The sequence below is a fragment of the Artemia franciscana genome, chromosome 11, assembly GCF_032884065.1.
Source record: "Artemia franciscana chromosome 11, ASM3288406v1, whole genome shotgun sequence".
NCBI classification, from domain to species: domain Eukaryota; kingdom Metazoa; phylum Arthropoda; class Branchiopoda; order Anostraca; family Artemiidae; genus Artemia; species Artemia franciscana.
In genome coordinates, this window is record NC_088873.1 from 28,456,192 (window position 1) to 28,478,662 (window position 22,471).

General features: G+C 33.5%; 1 protein-coding gene across 8 annotated transcripts in view; it reads right to left on the minus strand.

Annotated features, from left to right (window-relative positions):
• The window catches only part of LOC136033052 (uncharacterized), a 342,211-nt gene that overhangs the window by 209,930 nt on the left and 109,810 nt on the right, over window positions 1-22,471 (minus strand). For all 8 annotated transcript variants that reach the window (XR_010618844.1, XR_010618843.1, XM_065713633.1 and 5 more), the window contains one exon: window positions 8,126-8,406. Coding sequence is in view for 6 of the 8 variants with exons in the window: in XM_065713633.1 (XP_065569705.1) it covers window positions 8,126-8,406 (281 nt within the window). In the remaining 2 variants the exon portion in view is untranslated. The remainder of the gene's footprint in view (window positions 1-8,125; window positions 8,407-22,471) is intronic.

Below are 22,471 nucleotides of genomic sequence, written 5' to 3' on the forward strand. Positions count from 1 at the left end.
ATGCTAAAGTATTTTTAGAACCCCCCATATGCGTAATGATCTCTGTTCGTTTCAAGTTTCAATGCTTCTCCTTCCTTTCATTTGAAAAAACGTTTCCATGTTTATTTTTCATTGTTTTCTTATAGTGATGCTAGAAAATCCTGCGCCCTTTTCATTGAATTTTTCTTCCCCCATGACAGACTCCTCCAAGGAAAGATCCTCCATTATAGCCCCCTTCCCTCAGCCCCACCCCCAAACAAAATAAAATCCCCCCTGAAAACGTCTGTACACCTCCCAATAACCATTACTATATGTAAATACTGGTCAAAGTTTGTAACTTGCAGCCCCTCCCCCAGGGATTGTGGGGAAGTAAGTCATCCCCAAAGACATAGTTATTATGGTTTTCGACTATGCTGAACAAAATGGCTATTTCAAAATTTTGATCTGTTGACTTTGTGAAAAAATGAGCGTGGGAGGGGGCCTAGATGTCCTCCAATTTTTTTTGGTCACTTAAAAAGGGCACTAGAACTTTTTTTTTCCGTTAGAATGAGCCCTCTTGCGAGATTCTAGGACTACTTGGTCGATACGATAACCCCTAAAAAAAAAAAAAAACAAACAAACACGCACCCGCGATTTTTCTTCTGGCAAAAAATACGAAATTCCACATTTTTGTAGATAGGAGCTTGAAGCTTCTACAGTAGGGTTCTCTGATACGTTGAATCTGATGGTGCCATTTTCGTTAAGATTCTACGACTTTTAGGGGGTGTTTCCCTTTATTTTCTTAAATAATGCAAATTTTCTCAGGTTCGTAACTTTTGATGGGTAAGACTAAACTTGATGAAACTTATATATTTAAAACCAGCATTAAAATGCGATTCTTTTGATGTAGCGATCCATTTTTTTAGAGTTTTGGTTACTTTTTAGCCGGGTCGCTCCTTACTACAGTTTGTTACCACGAACTGTTTGAAAAATGTGAGATTTTGCATTTTTGCCACATGACAGATCACGGATCCGTGTTTATTTGTTGTTTTTTTTTCTTTCTTTCTTTTTTTCCCGGGGGTGATTGTATTGACCCAGTGGTCCTAGAATGTCGCAAGAGGACTCATTCTAGCAGAAATTAAAACTTCTAGTGCCCTTTTTAACTGACCAAAAATATTGGAGGGCACCTAAAACTCCTCCCACGCTCATTTTTTTTTACCAAAGTCAACAAGTCAAAATTCTGAGATAGCCATTTTATTTAGAATAGTCTAAAACCTAATAACTTTGTCTTTAGGGACGACTTATTCCTCCATAGTCTCCGTGGGAGGGCCTGCAAGTTACAACTTTGACCAGTGTTTACACATAATAATGGTTATTAGGAAGTGTACAGACACTTTCATGGGGATTTTTTGGTTGGGGGACGGGTTGAGGGGGGAGGGGGATACCGGAAAACTTTCCATGGAGGAAGTGGTTGTGGGGGAAGAGAATTTCCATGAAGGGGGTGTAGGATTTTTTAGCATTTTTAAAAGAACAATTAAAAAATGAATATGAAAAAGTTTTTTCATTGAAAGTAAGAAGCAGCATTAAAACTCAAAACAAACAAAAATTATTACGCATATGAGGGGTTCACCTCCTCCTAATAACTCGCTCTTTACGCTAAAATAATATTTATTTATCCCAACTATTTTCTACGGCCTTTGTGATTCGGGGATCATTCTTAAGGAATGGGGACACAATTTAAGCTTTAGTATAAAAAGCGAGGTATTGACGAGGGGGTGAACCCCCTCATATCTATATATATATATATATATATATATATATATATATATATATATATATATATATATATATATATATATATATATATATATATATATATATATATATATATATATATATATATATAAGTAAGTTGTTTGTCCGTGTGTCTGTCTACAGACATCATGTTTGTGTGTCGACTGACGTCATATTTGTCAACTGACGTATCTATCTTCTATATATATATATACTAGCTGTTGGGGTGGCACTTCGCGCCACCCCAACACCTAGTTGGTGGGGGCGCTTCGCGCCCCCCCCCCCCAAGCCCCCCCGCGCGCGTAAGTCGTTACGCGCCATAATAGTTACGCGCCATTGTAGTTGTGTCCCTATGTCCCACCTGTGAATATAGATAGATATATATATATATATATATATATATATATATATATATATATATATATATATATATATATATATATATATATGGTTTTAACTACGTAAAACTTGCGAATATACAACATTCTTTGCTGTCCCATTGTCTTTGCATATAAATAAATTGTCAGGTTTACCGACTCTTGAACATGCAACATATAATGGTCCATGGGAAAACAATCTGTATTCAGATCTATACCTCATGATTCTAATGATTGCCCTTGAGCTTTGTTGATGGTGATTGCTAATCGACCATTCCCTGTCCCGGTGTCCCGGTCGTCATTTACATCCCCCTGTTTCCCCCGGTGTCCCCGTTGTAGTTGTGTCCCTGTGTCCCGGTCGTCATTTATATTCCCTGTGTCCCGGTCGTCATTTGTATCCCGGTGTCCCGGTCTGTATATACATTCGTTTTTTAGTTTTGTTTTTCTCCTTTATTTTTTTCCTTTTTTTTCTTTTTTAGTTTATTTAGATTTTTAGATTTTTTAGTTTTTTTATTAGTTTTTAGTTTTTTTTTTCTTTTTAGTTTTTTTGTAGTTTTTACCTTCTTTTTAGTTTTGTTAATTTTTTTTTTTACTTATGTCCTGGTCGTCATTTATACTCCCTGTGTCCCGGTGCTTTGTTGATTGCTAATCGAACATTCCTTTTGTCCTGGTCGCTTTCTCTTTGAGTGTCGTCATTTATTTTTTTCTTTTTTAGTTCTTTTAGTTTTTACCTTTTTTAGTTTTTTTTAGTTTTTTAGATGAAAATTTTTTTTAGTTTTTTCCTTTTTTTCTTTTTAGTTTTTTATTGGTTTTTACCTTTATGTTAGCTTATTTTTCAGTTTTTTCCTTTTTTTAGTTTTTTTTTATTTTTTATTTTTTTTAGTTTTTTACCTTTTTTTAGTTTTTTTAGTTTTTTTAGTTTTTTTAGTTTTTTAGCTTTTTTACTTTTTTTATTAGTTTTTAGTTTTTTTGTAGTTTTTGCCTTTTTTTAGTTTTTTCAGTTTTTTTTTTAGTTTTTTATTGGTTTTTACCTTTATTTTAGCTTATTTTTCAGTTTTTTCCTTTTTTTTAGTTTTTTTTAGTTTTTAGTTTTTTTAGTTTTTTAGCTTTTTTTAGTTTTTTTAGTTTTTTTAGTTTTTTAGCTTTTTTATTTTTTTTATTAGTTTTTAGTTTTTTTTGTAGTTTTTGCCTTTTTTTTAGTTTTTTTAGTTTTTTAGCTTTTTTATTAGTTTTTAGTTTTTTTTGTAGTTTTTGCCTTTTTTTAGTTTTTTTAGTTTTTTAGCTTTTTTATTTTTTTTATTAGTTTTTAGTTTTTTTTGTAGTTTTTGCCTTTTTTTAGTTTTTTCAGTTTTGACGTCACCTGATCCAGTTTTTTCAGGTGACGTCACCTGATCCACGATCCACAGATCCACAGACAACTTATTTTTATATATATAGATAGTTTTTATTTTTTACTTATGTCCTGGTTGTCATTTATACTCCCTGTGTCCCGGTGCTTTGTTGATTGCTAATCGAACATTCCTTTTGTCCTGGTCGCTTTCTCTTTGAGTGTTGTCATTTATTTTTTTCTTTTTTAGTTCTTTTAGTTTTTACCTTTTTTAGTTTTTTTTAGTTTTTTAGATGAAAATTTTTTTTAGTTTTTTCCTTTTTTTCTTTTTAGTTTTTTATTGGTTTTTACCTTTATTTTAGCTTATTTTTCAGTTTTTTCTTTTTTTTAGTTTTTTTTTATTTTTTATTTTTTTTAGTTTTTTACCTTTTTTTAGTTTTTTTAGTTTTTTTAGTTTTTTAGCTTTTTTACTTTTTTTATTAGTTTTTAGTTTTTTTTGTAGTTTTTGCCTTTTTTTAGTTTTTTCAGTTTTTTTTTTAGTTTTTTATTAGTTTTTACCTTTATTTTAGCTTATTTTTCAGTTTTTTCCTTTTTTTTTTAGTTTTTAGTTTTTTTAGTTTTTTACCTTTTTTTAGTTTTTTTAGTTTTTTTAGTTTTTTAGCTTTTTTATTTTTTTTATTAGTTTTTAGTTTTTTTTGTAGTTTTTGCCTTTTTTTAGTTTTTTTAGTTTTTTAGCTTTTTTATTAGTTTTTAGTTTTTTTTGTAGTTTTTGCCTTTTTTTAGTTTTTTTAGTTTTTTAGCTTTTTTATTTTTTTTATTAGTTTTTAGTTTTTTTTGTAGTTTTTGCCTTTTTTAGTTTTTTCAGTTTTGACGTCACCTGATCCAGTTTTTTCAGGTGACGTCACCTGATCCATCCACAGACAGACAACTTATTTTTATATATATAGATATATATATATATATATATATATATATATATATATATATATATATATATATATATATATATATATATATATATATATATATATATATATATATATATATATATATATATATATATATATATATACTAGCTGTTGGGGTGGCGCTTCGCGCCACCCCAACACCTAGTTGGTGGGGGCACTTCACGCCCCCCCCAAGCCCCCCCGCGCGCGTAAGTCGTTACGCGCCATAATAGTTACGCGCCATTGTAGTTGTGTCCCTATGTCCCACCTGTGAATATAGATATATATATATATATATATATATATATATATATATATATATATATATATATATATATATATATATGGTTTTAACTACGTAAAACTTGCGAATATACAACATTCTTTGCTGTCCCATTGTCTTTGCATATAAATAGATTGTCAGGTTTACCGACTCTTGAACATGCAACATATAATGGTCCATGGGAAAACAATCTGTATTCAGATCTATACCTCATGATTCTAATGATTGCCCTTGAGCTTTGTTGATGGTGATTGCTAATCGACCATTCCCTGTCCCGGTGTCCCGGTCGTCATTTATATCCCCCTGTTTCCCCCGGTGTCCCCGTTGTAGTTGTGTCCCTGTGTCCCGGTCGTCATTTATATTCCCTGTGTCCTGGTCGTCATTTGTATCCCGGTGTCCCGGTCTGTATATACATTCGTTTTTTAGTTTTGTTTTTCTCCTTTATTTTTTTCTTTTTTTTTCTTTTTTAGTTTATTTAGATTTTTAGATTTTTTAGTTTTTTTATTAGTTTTTAGTTTTTTTTTCTTTTTAGTTTTTTTGTAGTTTTTACCTTCTTTTTAGTTTTGTTAGTTTTTTTTTTTACTTATGTCCTGGTCGTCATTTATACTCCCTGTGTCCCGGTGCTTTGTTGATTGCTAATCGAACATTCCTTTTGTCCTGGTCGCTTTCTCTTTGAGTGTCGTCATTTATTTTTTTCTTTTTTAGTTCTTTTAGTTTTTACCTTTTTTAGTTTTTTTTAGTTTTTTAGATGAAATTTTTTTTTAGTTTTTTCCTTTTTTTCTTTTTAGTTTTTTATTGGTTTTTACCTTTATTTTAGCTTATTTTTCAGTTTTTTCCTTTTTTTAGTTTTTTTTTATTTTTTTTTTTTTTTAGTTTTTTACCTTTTTTTTAGTTTTTTTTAGTTTTTTTAGTTTTTTAGCTTTTTTACTTTTTTTATTAGTTTTTAGTTTTTTTGTAGTTTTTGCCTTTTTTTAGTTTATTCAGTTTTTTTTTAGTTTTTTATTGGTTTTTACCTTTATTTTAGCTTATTTTTCAGTTTTTTCCTTTTTTTTAGTTTTTTTTAGTTTTTAGTTTTTTTAGTTTTTTACCTTTTTTTAGTTTTTTAGCTTTTTTATTTTTTTTATTAGTTTTTAGTTTTTTGTAGTTTTTGCCTTTTTTTTAGTTTTTTTAGTTTTTTAGCTTTTTTATTAGTTTTTAGTTTTTTTTGTAGTTTTTGCCTTTTTTTAGTTTTTTTAGTTTTTTAGCTTTTTTATTTTTTTTATTAGTTTTTAGTTTTTTTTGTAGTTTTTGCCTTTTTTTAGTTTTTTCAGTTTTGACGTCACCTGATCCAGTTTTTTCAGGTGACGTCACCTGATCCATCCACAGACAGACAACTTATTTTTATATATATAGATATATATATATATATATATATATATATATATATATATATATAAATAAGTTGTCTGTGTGTGTGTGTGTGTGTGTGTCGATTGACATCATGTTTGTGTGTCGACTGACGTCATGTTTGTCGACTGACGTCATTATAAGGATTGAGCTGTATGCGTCATGAAGTTGTTTGTTGACTGACGTCATGTTTGTCAACTGATGAAATTACATACCGGGACACCGGGACACAAATGAAAACCGGGACACAGGGAATATAAATGAAGCGCCCCAACAGCTAGTATATAAATATATATATATATATATATATATATATATATATATATATATATATATATATATATATATATATATATATATATATATATATATATATATATATATATATATATACATATATAGCGACACAACTACAATGGCGCTTAACTAATATGGCGCGTTAGGACGTACGCGCGCGGGGGGGCTTGGGGGCACGAAGCGCCCCAACCAACTAGGTGTTGGGGTGGTGCGAAGCGCCACCCCAACAGCTATACGTAATAAAAACATAAGAATATAGAAGTTCGTTACGCAAGTTAATTCGTAAGTTACGTATATTTTTACAAATAAAAGCGTCCGTAAAAAATTAAAGTTCTAGTTGCCTTTTTAAATAACTGAAAAATTGGAGGATGATTAGGCCTACTCCTCCACTCTTTTTTCTTAAAATCGTCCGTTCAAAAATATGAGAAAGCCATTTAGCCATAAAAATAAATTAATATATAAATTTCGTTTTAATTATTTATTTGCGGAGAGCCATAATCAAAACATGCATTAATTCAAAAATGTTCAGAAATTAAATAAAAAAGTTTTTTTAACTGAAAGTAAGGAGCGAAATTAAAACTTAAAACGAACAGTAATTACTCCGTATATGGAAGAGGCTGTTCCCTCCTCAACGCCACGCTCTATACGCTAAAGTTTGTTTCTGTTTTAAAATGTAGAGTTGAGAAGAAGAGTCAAACTTTAGCGTAAAGAGCGGGGCGTTGAAGAAGGAACTGCCTCTTTCATATACGGAGTAATTTCTGTTCGTTTTAAGTTTTAATTTCGCTCCTTACTTTCAGTTAAACAAACTTTGTAACACACAAAGTACAAGAAATATGGGACGAAAAAATAAACTTTAAAGCAGGTAGGGAAATGGCTGATTTTAATAATGTGACAATTCAGCGGAGAGGGGCAGGAGAAATTGATTAATTTAAAAGAGGCACAGGGATGTCATATTTTAACAGTGTCCGAGGAAAAACCAAATATTAATAAAAAGTGAGGAATGTCAGATTGTAACAGGAACAGAGGAAATACTAAATTCAACGGCCAAAAGGAAACAGCACAAAGAACGGTGCCATTGAATAGCCAAAAAGGAGCGAAAGTATTTCATCAAAGATCTGTAGAAATTGGATTAATTGCATATGTAAAGAAATACTTTCTTGAAATTTAGTCCTGATTTTATCAAAATTTCGGATATATGTCCCTGTTTTCTATTGCATATGGTGCTTTCATCCGCACTTTAAAGGCATCAATTTTTCTTTGGATCTAATGGAGAAATATACTCTGCTCTTCATTACCCAGTGCCAATGAACCCATTCAATACAACTTTTCCCTGATTGGTTGGCGTCTTGGTGGCCTACGAAAGGGGTGAGTTTATTTGTGTTGTTTTAATATGTTTGCTTAGAAGCTTCAGATTTGAGTTTAAGTTCAAGCTTTGATCTCTGTGACAGTCTTCTGAATAAAAGTGGCTTATTTCGTCTAAGTCTACTTTTGGTTCATCCCTAACCTGTTTAGATTAGGGATGGGTACATTATGTGAGTACTTAGCATATGTTGAGATGGGGCACCTATATTTAGCAATCTCGCAAGATACTCCCTCCCCCCATAGTGGGCCCTTATATCCTTTCTTCAGTGGTTGGTGAGAATCTGTTCCCCCTCCATAAACAAATCCCTAGATATACATTTATAAAATTTTAATGGTTTTAGTATGTGTCAGACGAAACTGACTCAAGGGTCTTCCTCTAGTGCATATGACTTACCATAGGTTAGCTTTGGTAAACCCCTTTTTAAACGTTCGTAAGGGTGGATCATCATCACCATAGAAAGCCTGTCTTTGTTCGAAATCGCCCTCCTCATTTTTATTCCTGTCGTCTTCAATGTTTCCTATTGCCTGAAGGACAATATCTGCCAGTCTTGCATTGCTACCTCTATCATATTCAATGTTTCTCGACTTTCGGCGATTCTCCATAGAACTCTGACGATCATTTGGTCTAGGGCTTCCTGGCCCTCGCCTACGGCAAATGCTACATTCCCATGATTTCTGCAAACAAAGATTAATCAATTTTATCTCTTATTTCATCTTTAAAAGCATTTAATGTTTTATATTAGCTAATTATAACAAAAATAAAAAAAATTTACAAGAATAACGAGACCATGTCGATGAAAGGCTTTTTTTATGGCACTTGATTCACTCAGGCTAGACCAGAAGACGTATAAGTCTTCAAATCTTGTAAATGACCACCGCTTCACTCTGGCAGCAGCTTGACATTTCCACACTTGGAAATGGATAAACCATTTCCAGACTTGAGAATGGATTATGTCATATGTCATAGAAGGACTATATTCTTTTAAAGAGAATTATTTCGTTTCTACATTTTGACTGAAAAAACTTATCAGTCCCTTTTTTTTATAGTTTTAGCCACAATATAGGTTCAAAAATTCGTAATGTCCAGTCGGTTATCTGTGGGACGCATCACATACGTTATAACTCCTGAAATACATGTATTCACTTATACAGGGTCAGTGAGAGCTATGACTGGAGATGGAAAAGAATAACACTTCTAACACCCCCTCCCACCCTATGGCTTCGTCAAATAATTTAAAACCGTAAAAACAGTATATTTCATTACTATTCCGTATCTATTGTTCATTGAAAAAAATAGTACAGTTATTTTTTCGTTCTGAACTAAAAACTATAAGATCAAAATTATTGTTTCACTAGATTCAGTAAATATGTTTTTGCTTTTTTTACACTTCTGTCTGAATATAGGCTGAACACACCATTAGTCTTTTTTTTCTAATTGGCATTATGCTGTTTTAAGGACGAAATTTTGACAAAAAAAAACAATTCAAAAAAATAATCCATACCAACCAAACCAACAAACTTGTGTATATAGCCTAGTGCAATGTTTAGGCATTAGGAAGGTAGAAGGCTGGGATGAATCTAAATTGGAAGGTATTCTTAACCTTAGTGAAACAAATCAAAGGCCCCTTCATTACACGCTTGATCAGATATAAGCAAAGAAAGTATTTTCAACTTAGAAGTTGTATTATAAGGAGAGTAAAACGCTATTCAAAAATAAAAGACCGGCAAATTATATAGAAGATGTAAGATACGATTACATTAAGAACAAATTCTTCAATCGAGAGATGACAGGCTGGGCAAGTGAATTCAGAAGGCCCTCCAGCCTTATGTACTAGACCTAAGCTTTGTTCTTGTCAATTATTCAATTCTTATTTTATTATTAGTTTGCTTTTTTAGACCTAAAGTGAGAGCTAGGCTGATTTTTTTTTTTTTTTTTTTTTCATTTGACAAATTTTCAAAATCAAAGAGGCGATCTTGGGTTGAATGCAGCTTTTACTTATGTTCCCTTCTAACTAATATTTCATATAAAAAAGCCCCTTTCAAGCTAATAAAAAGGTAATTAAACATAACTCCCTCTAGATCTCTGTCCATACGCCCTATATTAACATAGGCTGCACAATAGCACTGCCTATGTAAAGAGTAATGCGGAAATGATGTGCTGTTTATTTGTTTTGTTTTTTTTTTAGAAATGATTCTTCGTATAGAAGGAGTTGTCGCAGCAGCTTTGAAATGAGGCTCCTTTGATTGGAAACTGAAAGTTCTAGAGCTCTTTTTAATAGTCAAAAGTCGTTTGAGGGCAACCGTCTAAACCCCCACACCCATCATTTCCCAAAACACATCCAGTCAAATTTTGTTTTGCGAAGTTCAAAGGTCCAGTAATTATGTCTTTGAGAATGACACCCCCCCCCCAAATCCTTCAGGGCGAAGATAAAAGTTATTCCCCAGAGGCATATAAGGTTCTTATCAAAAGAGTGGTCGTATAAACTTCGGAAGGGGCTTGTTGGATTGGAAGTCCAGAACTTCTAACACCCTTTTTAAGAGTCAAAGTGATCAGAGGGCAACTAGGCCCCTCCCTACCCGTGGCATCCTCTTTTCTCAAATGCATTTGACAGTTATTTTGATAATGTCATTTGTTCAGAACATAGTCCAAAGACCACAAAACAGGCTACTGGGGTTGGCATAACCCTCCAGAGTCTGAGGGCAAGGGTAGTAAGCTATGTACCGGGGGCATTAAAGGTTTTTTATGGAAGGCATGGTCATGTGAACTTTAAAGGAGACTCATTTAACTGGAAATGTGAAATTCCAGTTTCCCTTTAAGAATCAAAAGTGATGGAGGGCAACTGCTACCCCCCTGACATCCCCTTTTCCAAAAACGCAACCGATCAAAATTGTGAGACAGTCATTTTGTTTACAATAGTCAAAAGAGCATATGACAATACCTTCATGGTGGACACAACCCTCCAGAGCACAGCACCAAGGTTATAAGCTATGCCTCGGAGCGTATAAAATAAAATGAAACGGTTTCGGAAAAGTTTTGGATTGGGCTTATTCGGTTGGAGATCTGAAGTTCAGCATTGATCATTGTTCAGCATTTTCTGAAGGTCCAGTAAAAATATTTTTGGGGATGTCAACCTCCCCATAGTCCTCAGTACCAGGGCTGTAAATAAATTAACAACCTCCACAGGCCTCAGGATCTGAGCAATTCTCATTGTTTATATGTATATATGCTATTGAGGAAGGTATCCAAATTTGAGCTTTACTCTTCAAAAATATGAAAAGCGTTCGGTGAGCATTTAAAAGAATCTTGAGGGGAGTGTTGAATTAAATCAAAATACATTATATGAATACAGATTGTCAAAAAGGCGTAACTCAGGAATGACTTAGTGTATTAATTTGGAACTTTCAAGAAATGATAAGGAAGATGACCTAAAAGCCAAAACTTGCTTGCTGCCACAACTATAACAACTAAAAAGACTACTGCGGCTGCTACCACTACTTTTACAACACTACACCATTTACAATATCGGGTGAAAGTTTGAACTAAATCAAAAGACACTATGTGCAACTACATTGTCAAAAAAGTATGTCTCAAAAATCGATTTGTTTATTAAGTTGAAACTTTCAGGAAATGATTAAACGGAAAAATCATCTGATCAAAAGGCAATATGTGCACGCTACTACTAATACTAGTATCACCTCTGCCTTTACTAATACTACTGCTACTAATACTTCAACTACTACTTCTATTGCCACTACTTCTAAGGCTATGAGCATTGAGATGAAAATTTCAAGAAGCATAAGAACATCCAGGTGATTAAAAGGGAATATCACCTATGTCGCATTAGATTTTATGAGCAATAGCTAATTGTATTAAGTTAAAACTCCCAGGACCTGATAATAGGGATTCTCAACTGATCAAAAGGTAATATGTTATTACTACTGCTGCTACTAGTAATACCTCTGTTCAAATGAATACTACTAATAGTAATGACAATACTAATACTTTGACTGCTATTACGACTGTGCCTAAGGTTAGCTATTACAGCATTGCCTAAGGGTGTGTGCATAAGGTTATGATACTTTCAAGGAATTATGAAGGGAAAGGTGAACTGAATCACAACATGAAGTCTGTATGTAGGTTGCTATAAGGTAGTAACCACCGTATCTTAGGGTCAGTTTGATGCATGAAGTTGAAACTAACAGGGCTTTTTCTGGGGGACGTTGAACTAACCATAAGAAAATATTTGCATCTTAACGCTTCTCCTTCTACTTTTTCTACTACCGCTGCTACTATTACTTACACTTCGACTATTACTACCACTGCCGCAATAGCTAAGGCTACTACTATTAATTTTACTGCTACAACTGCTACTGCTGCCACTAAAACTAAGGGTACTAAGGCGATAAAATCTCAGAAATATTTAAATTGTACGAAGATAAGTCAAAACACCCTATGATCACACAGGGTATCAAGAGGATGTACCAGAAATGTCCCAGAAGCCCTTGATGGTATTAAGTTGAAAGTTTCAGCGTGTGTTGCAGGGAATTTTGAAGAAACAAAAGGTGCAATGCGCATACTGCTTCTAATGCTGCTACCTCTATTGCTGCTACACAAGGTAAGAGCATTAAAGGGAAGTTTTTGAGGAATATTTAGGGGGATGTTCAACAAAATTCAGACGAACTATGAGCATGTCAAATTTCAAAAAGATGACAACGAAGTTTAACCAGGACATTTTAAAAACATTTTTGTTTCAATTGTCACATTTTGATATAAATTCTTTTATATACACACACATATATATATATATATATATATATATATATATATATATATATATATATATATATATATATATATATACTAGCTGTTGGGGTGGCGCTTCGCGCCACCCCAACACCTAGTTGGTGGGGGCGCTTCGCGCCCCTCCCAAGCCCCCCCGCGCGCGTAAGTCGTTACGCGCCATATTAGTTACGCGCCATTGTAGTTGTGTCCCTATGTCCCACCTGTGAATATAGATATATATATATATATATATATATATATATATATATATATATATATATATATATATATATATATATATATATATATATGTTTTTAACTACGTAAAACTTGCGAATATACAACATTCTTTGCTGTCCCATTGTCTGTGCATATAAATAGATTTTCAGGTTTACCGACTCTTGAACATGCAACCTATAATGGTCCATGGGAAAACAATCCGTATTCAGATCTATACCTCATGATTCTAATGATTGCCCTTGAGCTTTGTTGATGGTGATTGCTAATCGACCATTCCCTGAGTCGCCATTGTCATTTATATATCCCCCTGTGCACCCTGGCGTCCCCTTTGTAGTTATGTCCCTGTGTCCTGGTCGTCATTTATATTCCCTGTGTCCCGGTCGTCATTTGTGTTCCAGTCTGTGATTTCTCTTTGAGTGTCCCGGGCGTCATTTATATTCCTTGTGTCCCGGTGTCCCGGTCGTCATTTATATCCCCCTCTGCCCCCCGGCGTCCCCATTGTAGTTGTGTCCCTGTGTCCCGGTCGTCATTTATATTCCCTGTGTCCCGGTCGTCATTTGTATCCCGGTGTCCCGGTCTGTATATACATTCGTTTTTTAGTTTTGTTTTTCTCCTTTATTTTTTTCCTTTTTTCTTTTTTTTCTTTTTTAGTTTATTTAGATTTTTAGATTTTTTAGTTTTTTTATTAGTTTTTAGTTTTTTTGTAGTTTTTACCATTTTTTTAGTTTTTTTAGTTTTTTTTTTTACTTATGTCCTGGTCGTCATTTATACTCCCTGTGTCCCGGTCGTCATTTGTGTCTCGGTGCTTTGTTGATTGCTAATTTATATTATATTTATATTTATATTTTTTATATTTATTAATATTTTTTTAGTTTTCTTTTTCTCTTATTTTTCAGTTTTTTCCTTTTTTTTAGTTTTTTCTTTTTTAGTTTTTAGTTTTTTTTGTTTTTTACCTTTTTTTAGTTTTTTTAGTTTTTTAGTTTTTTAGCTTTTTTAGTTTTTTTATTAGTTTTTAGTTATTTTTTTTAGTTTTTGCCTTTTTTTAGTTTTTTCAGTTTTTTTTTAGTTTTTAGTTTTTTACCTTTTTTTAGTTTTTTTTTAGTTTTTTAGCTTTTTTAGTTTTTTTTCTTTTTAGTTTTTTTTGTAGTTTTTACCTTTTCTAGTTTTTTTTCTTCTTTTGTATTAGTGTGAAATAATTCAGACGTCAAATGCGGACAAACACGACGTCACTCGACAGACAGACAGACAGACATAACCCACAAACAACTTATTTTTATATATATTTATTCATATTTTTTTAGTTTTCTTTTTCTCTTTTATTTTTCAGTTTTTTCCTTTTTTAGTTTTTTTCTTTTTTAGTTTTTAGTTTTTTTTAGTTTTTTACCTTTTTTTAGTTTTTTTTAGTTTTTTTAGTTTTTTAGCTTTTTAAGTTTTTTCATTAGTTTTTATTTTTTTTTGTAGTTTTTGCCTTTTTTAATTTTTTTCAGTTTTTTTTAGTTATTAGATTTTTACCTTTTTTTAGTTTTTTTTAGTTTTTTAGCTTTTTTAGTTTTTTTTTCTTTTTAGTTTTTTTTGTAGTTTTTACCTTTTTTAGTTTTTTTCTTCTTTTGTATTAGTGTGAAATAATTCAGACGTCATATGCGGACAAACATGACGTCACCTGATCCACGATCCACAGATCCACAGACAACTTATTTTTATATATATAGATATATTTATATTTATATTTTTTATATTTATTAATATTTTTTTAGTTTTCTTTTTCTCTTATTTTTCAGTTTTTTCCTTTTTTTTAGTTTTTTCTTTTTTAGTTTTTAGTTTTTTTTGTTTTTTACCTTTTTTTAGTTTTTTTAGTTTTTTTAGTTTTTTAGCTTTTTTAGTTTTTTTATTAGTTTTTAGTTATTTTTTTTAGTTTTTGCCTTTTTTTAGTTTTTTCAGTTTTTTTTAGTTTTTAGTTTTTTACCTTTTTTTAGTTTTTTTTAGTTTTTTAGCTTTTTTAGTTTTTTTTTTTAGTTTTTTTTGTAGTTTTTACCTTTTTTATTTTTTTTCTTCTTTTGTATTAGTGTGAAATAATTCAGACGTCATATGCGGACAAACACGACGTCACTCGACAGACAGACAGACAGACATAACCCACAAACAACTTATTTTTATATATATTTATTCATATTTTTTTAGTTTTCTTTTTCTCTTTTATTTTTCAGTTTTTTCGTTTTTTTTAGTTTTTTTCTTTTTTAGTTTTTAGTTTTTTTTAGTTTTTTACCTTTTTTTAGTTTTTTTTAGTTTTTTTAGTTTTTTAGCTTTTTTAGTTTTTTTATTAGTTTTTATTTTTTGTAGTTTTTGCCTTTTTTTATTTTTTTCAGTTTTTTTTTAGTTATTAGATTTTTACCTTTTTTTAGTTTTTTTTAGTTTTTTAGCTTTTTTAGTTTTTTTTTCTTTTTAGTTTTTTTTCTAGTTTTTACCTTTTTTAGTTTTTTTCTTCTTTTGTATTAGTGTGAAATAATTCAGACGTCATATGCGGACAAACATGACGTCACCTGATCCATCCACAGATCCACACACAGACAACTTATTTTTATATATATAGATATATATATTTCTGTTGTTGTGCTGAAGATGGCCCTTGGACGATTTCCCTTGTAGTATTCCGTATTGTTTCAAAGTTTTGTTTGTTTGATATTGAAAGGCAGTGTGGTCTTCGTTGCTATTTACGATATTAATACTAACACCATATTTCTGTAACTAATGACGCAAAGGGTGTCAACGTGAAAATTTAAGGTGAAAATATTAACTGTTAAGGTAAAACAAAACATTTAGGAGGAGTTTCAATTAAATAAAAAAATTATATACATGCAGGTTTTCAAAAGGATCTAGTGCTCTTTAAAAAAGAAAGTTTTAGTAAAAAGACATTTTAGTGCAAGAAGCCCTCCTCCCGAGCAAATTCAATTTCTAAGCGCATCCAGTCCAAATTTTGATACTGCTGTTTTGTTCAGCATAGTAGAACAGTAACTATGTCTCTAGGGATAATATAAAACATAATAACATAATTCCTCCAACATACAACAGATGGGGAGGAACCCATTTTTCTTTAAAACTAAATTTTGTTTTAAAACTAAATTGAAAGGCACTGAGTTTATATGGTTTCCGATAGGATACTTCAGCAATACATCGATAACGACTTTAGGGGGATACTAGAAATACTACTTCTGTTCTTACAATTTAAATCAATCAAAAGAGTGTAGGTGTATCCAGAATGTCAAAGAGCATAGATATGATTTCTTGGGAATGATACTGGATTTTATTTTAGAACTCAGCTTCAGAAGGACTAAAATTTAATTTAACAAAACTACTTTTGTCCGAATTAACAATTTTTGAAAAAGTTCCTCCAACATACAAATAGCAAGCCAATCCATTGGTTCCGATAGAAAGAACCGAAAAACTAACAGAAATTAAAATGAATACTGAGTCAATTTCAAAACCAGCAAAATCGAACATGAGCAGGGCTGATTCCCTCATGCCATCTCAGGACAAAAGCAGATTTAGTACTCTAATGGAAACTAATGAGTTTTAGAAGTTTTGACTTTAGTGAATAAGATACTATTAAAACTTTAAGGAATAAATATCAGTATATGTAAATTAAACTGACAGTCCACGGTCATTTTCTTTTCAGTAAAGTGGAAATTAAATTCTGGTTTTGAGACGGTATGAGAGTTGCGAGCCCTACTAATGGAATTTTTGATTGTTTTGAGTTTTACTTGGTTATTTATTGTAAATATTAAAAAAAAAGATTCCACAAAATAAATTTTTCGAAGAAAAGTAAAGAAAAGTAAATTAAACCAAAAATAAGCAATAAAAAAAATAATAATCTACCAAGTGTAGAACTGCCACGAATCCGCATCGATAAATAAAAGAATCCCGGAGCGAACAGAAATTACATAAATAACCAAGTTAAACTCAAAACGAGCCGAGATTAACATGATTAGGGCTCAAAACCCATATGCCTTCCCAAGGCCAGAACATAATTGGCAACTTCACTGAAAAAAATTCAAATGAACGTGCATTCTCAGTTTTATATACACATACTACTACTACTACTAATAACTCACTGCAGCACCAAGCCGCCTGAGGCCAACACAGCTACGCACGCTCCTCCTCCAACCTGATCTATTTAAAGCCTCCCTCTTTACACCCTCCCAGGAAGTTCCCATTTCCTTTAAATCCTTATTTATGACATCCTCCCAACCCAGACAAGGACGACCTGCTTTCCGTGTAGCCCCAGACGGTTGGCCAAAAAGGACAATCTTCGGTAATCTGTCATCCTTCATCCGTAGAACGTGGCCTAGCCATCTCAACCTTTCTTTCATTATAGCCCCAGAAAGCGGGATTGAACCACACTTTTCGTACAACCTACTGTTTGAAATACGGTCAGTCAGCCGGGTACCCAGAACAATCCGTAGGCAATTTCTCTGGAAAACATCTAGTAAATTTTCATCTGCTTTTCGGAGTGTCCATGCTTCAGAGCCATATTTGACCACTGTCATCACTGTAGCTTCCAATATTCTAATCTTGGTTTGTAGGCTTATCTTTCTATTCTTCCAAACTTTTTTTAACTGTGAAAAAACACCCTGAGCTTTAGCTATTCTACTTTTAACATCTTCACTGCTCCCACCATCTTTACTAATAATACTACCAAGGTAACTGAAGCTCCCAACCTGATCAATCTTTTCGTTACCTAAGGTCACCTGTTCATCTTCACTTATTCCTAACCTTAGTGACTTAGTCTTCTTAACATTAATTTTCAAGCCTATTTTAGCACCCTGAACTCGTAAAACCTCTAAAAATTCATTCATTTTGCTCACACTTTCATCTAATATGTTTAAATCATCAGCATAATCTAAGTCCAGGAGCGTTCTTCCTCCCCATTTGATTCCATGGTCTCCAATTGCCTTTCCTGTGCTCCTTAAGACGAAGTCCATCAAAATGATCCATATAAAGGGGGATAGAACACATCCCTGCTTAACTCCTGATTTAATACAAAACCAGTTGCTAACCTCATTTCCTACCTTAACCGCAGCAGTATTATTCTCGTACATAGCGCAAATCACTTTAATGTATTTTTCTGGTATACCATATAACGATAAGACCTTTGTTAACGCTGTTCTATCAACAGAATCGAAAGCTTGCTCATAATCGATAAAACTAAGGACCAAAGGTGTTTGACAACGAAGGGACTTCTCAATTATTAACCTAAGAGTGAAAACATGGTCGACACATCCTCTACCTTTTCTAAAACCGCATTGTTCTTCCCTTAAAACTTTGTCTACAGCATGTCTCAGTCTAAAAAGTATCATATTACTCAGTAATTTGCTACCTACAGAGACCAGACTAATGCCTCGATAATTCCGACATTCACTCTTGTCACCTTTCTTATACAGTGGTTTAATTAAGGTTTTCCTAAAATCATTGGGTACTTCCCCTTTTTCAAAAATCATGTTCATAATCTTCAGTAGCTTATTCCTAACCTCAGAGCCACCATATTTAAGGAACTCATTAATCATACTATCAGCACCTGGGGCCTTATTATTTTTTAATCCTTCTAGTACTGTCGCTAATTCTTCCTCACTAAACAAATCTTCCTTCACATCCAAGGTATCACAAACTTTTTCATTTTCATCTATATCTTTTCCTGCAACTGTATCTCGGTTTAGCACATTCTCAAAATGTTCCACCCATCTTTCTTTAACTTTTTCCTTATCACTAATTGTGACCCCATTTCTATCTTTAACTGGGACTAGTCCGGATCGGCTACTCCCTTTCAATTTATTAACATGCCAGTATAATATTTTACTATTATGCCGTCTAGCCGCATCTTCCAGATCCTCAGCAATTTTATCCATCGCCTCCATTTCACATCTCCTTAGTTCATATTTTAATGCTTTCTCCACTTTCTTTACATTCCTTTTGTTTTCATACGACCTATCGCTCAGATAATTCTTATACAAACCCCTTCTACTCTCTATTAAACCTAAAGCTTTTTCACTAATATTCCTAGTTGCTGTCTTAGCACTCTTCCCTAGGACACCATCAGCAACTTCACAAATTGTTTTTCTGAAATTATTCCATCCATCTTCCACATTGTCAAATTTTAAACCCTCAAGTTTAGTACTCAACTGTTCCTGGAATTTTTTTCTCAAATTTTCATCCTGAAGTCTACCAACATCATAACTTTCCGGGAGGGAGTTACTCTTCCGAAATTTCAGCTTTAAATTAACCTTAGACACTACTAGATGGTGATCTTTACTTTTAACATCAATAACGGCACTCCTATACACCCTAGTATCTTGTATTGATCCTGCTAGTCTTCTGTTTACAATAACATAATCAATAAGGTTTGCTGTCTTACCATCACGTGAATACCATGTCAACTTATGGGCCATTTTGTGACCAAACACCGTATTGGTTATAACTAGGTTGTTATACCTACAAAATTGCAAAAGCCTATAGCCATTACTGTTTTCTTTTCCTACACCAAAATTACCTAGGCTAGGATACCATCTATCCCTATTTCTACCAACCTGGGCAATAAAATCTCCTAGCAAAAACACCATATTTCTACCTGGTACCCTGTCTATTTGCTCCTGTAACTGTAAGTAAAATTCATCTGAGTCACTAGTATCTCCATCAGTTGGTTCAATGGGGGCATATACTACTATAACTGATACCCTAAACTTTTTAGTCATAAAATGAGCAATTAGTATTCTATTATTAATACCTTCCCAGCCTAAACAAGACTTAGCAGCTTCCTTATTCATCATGAGCCCTACTCCCTGTCTATGTACCCCATCCTTCCTTCCTGAGTAAACAAATTCTATGTCACCTAATTTCATGCTTCCTACCCCTGGGATATGAGTTTCTGAAACTCCTAATAAATCCAGTTCAAACCGTCTGAATTCGTCAGTCAAAATGTCGATGCGATAGTCATTTTTTAACGTCGTAACATTCCAAGTTCCAATTTTCATGTTCTTTAAATCTTTGAAATTATTTTGGCCTCAAGAAAAGCAGTGATCCCGGATACCAGTGCAGGATGGGGACCAACATATCTTCTCAAGTCTACACCGAAGCGCTTAAGCCGGCTTAGAACCGGACAGCAAGAAGTCCCTGGGACCTCCAGTAAGTTGGAGGCTTTGTGCAATCCTGGGCCCATCTTGGTCACAACATGGTTTTCAGCACTTGGCGATGCTCTTCTATCAACAAGAGTCGAAATCCTGCACAGACAGTCCCAAGCCTATTACCTCCGACTCATTATATATTCATGCCTACAAATATTATGCTACTACGGGGAGGCAGCCCATAGTAGATAAATTAGCTAGGAAGAGGTTTTTCAGCCCGAAAACGCCCATCAAAACAAACCAAGCCCAGAAAATTATCCAATAATCAGAATCCCGTACGAGTGCTGTGTTGTTTACTAGGCTATAATTTCCTCGAGGGGCGCCACTCCTCAAGTGGGAAAAATTGACCGCAAGTTTCCCAGTCTTGCAGGTACCCCGAAAGGGTCGAGGCAGCCCTTTACAGAGGCCGTTGTCCATAAATCTGGATCTTACGCCCTGCCGCAGTTGTCCTCCTATAGAGGATCCTCCCACGATGGTGTTCTGCTTCACCATGCAATTTAACCCATTACTGGGAGAAGGTTTGTAACTCATCTGACGCGTGAACACGGCATGCTGATATTTATTCCTTAAAATATTAATAATACTTGATTTATTAAATGTATAAAAGTGAAAAAGTAACAAAAATCGATTCCCCCTCAATATTCTATTATCACCTTTGTATGTGTAGCCTTAATTGTACTAGTATCATTATAGTAGTTGTAGTAAGGACATAACTAGCAATAATAGTGTATTGTAATTAGCATTAACAGTTGTAGCTGTAGTATTAATAGCAGTAGTAGAAGGTACATTATGCCTTTTGGTCATCTGGACATCCCTCTCACGGTGCCCCTGAAGTATCCTTTCGATACTTTAAGCCATTTCAAAAATATTGTTGATACGCCCGTATCAGCAATCTGCATAAAAATAATATGGTTTGACTTTACTTTTTACTCAACGTTTCCTCAGATAATTTTTTGTATCTTCAGCCTTAGCAGTTTTCACTACAAAAGTAGTAATTTTAGTGATAGTAGCGGTAGTAATAATAGTAGCTGTGGTAGCTTTAAAGATAGCAGTAGATGAAGCAGTAGTACCGTGCAAATATAGCCTTTTTGCCCAAATGATCATCTCCCTCATCATTTCATAAAATTTCCAAATTAATATACTCAGCCATTCCTGAGTTTCACCGTTTTGACTACCTATATGCAGATAACAGGTTTTGATTTAGTTCAACACTCCCCTCGACATTCCCTAAAAGACACACCTTAATTCCCTTCGTATTTTGGGAAAGTAGAAGTCAAACATGTATCATTTGACTTTATAGCATATACTATTTATAAGAAAGAAAAAATGCAGGGGAGGGGGGCTGACATCCCCAAACGCATAATTACTGAACCCTTTGACAATGCTGAAAAAAAAATTATGTGTCAAAATTTTGTTTGGATGTTTGTTTTGGAAAATGATGAGCGTGGGAAATTGACGTTGCTCTCAAATCACTTTGACTCTTGAAAAGGGTACTAAAACTTCAAATTTCAAATCAAATGAGACCCATCTGAAATTTCTGCGACCACCCATTCCATAGAAACTTCATATGCCCCCAGGGCCGTTTCCTCAGGGCCCATGGAGGCTGTGTCAACCCTGGAGGTATTATATATGTTCTTGCGACTATTACAAACGAAATAGCAATCACACAATTTCAATCATTGTTGTTAGGTGAAAAGAGGGGTAGATAGGTGGCATGTTGACCCCCATCGCTTTTGAATATCAAAGGAAACTAGAACTTCCAATTTCAACCAAATGAGACACATCTAAAGTTTGTGCGAACGTCGCTTCCATAAGAATCTAAAATACCCCAGGGACATAGCTTACAACCCTCACCACCAGGCTCTAGTGGTTTGTATCAACCCCAAAAGACTTGTTATATGATCTTTGGACTTATTATGAATAAAAGGACTATCTCAAAATTGCTATTAAATGTAACACTGGAAATACAACGTGTGTGGGGGGGAGTAGCTGAGCTCTGATTACTATTAATCTTAAAGAGGCACCTGAGCTTCTGATTACCAATCCAATGTGTCCCCTCCAAAGTATATTCGAACACTCTTCTATAAAAACCTTATATTCCCCTAGGGAAAAACTTACAACTCTTGCCCTGAGAGCCGTGGGGGGTGGTCTTCCTTGCAGACACAATTTTTGTACCGGTCAACAACAATGAAAAAAATTACTATTTCCAAGTTTTGACTAAAGATGTTTCGGGAAATGATGGGCGTGGGGTTCCTGTGAAAAGTCATGTGAGCCAGATAGCTCACAGTACAAATTACCCCTAAGAATAAGGTGATCGTCATCAATCTTCTCTTCGTCCACCCTGAAAATCGATTATATTAAGCTGGAACTGGAAGAGATCACGTGATCTAGGTTCGATTTTGAACAGCCCCTGTTAAGAATATACGTGAATGGAAGGCTCTTAACTGCGACGTGATATATGCTAGGAAGTGATTCTAGCAAGAGGATTGACCTATCGGAGGTACCAAGAATGTCACAGTTAAGGTCACCAGCTAAAATCCAATTTAGG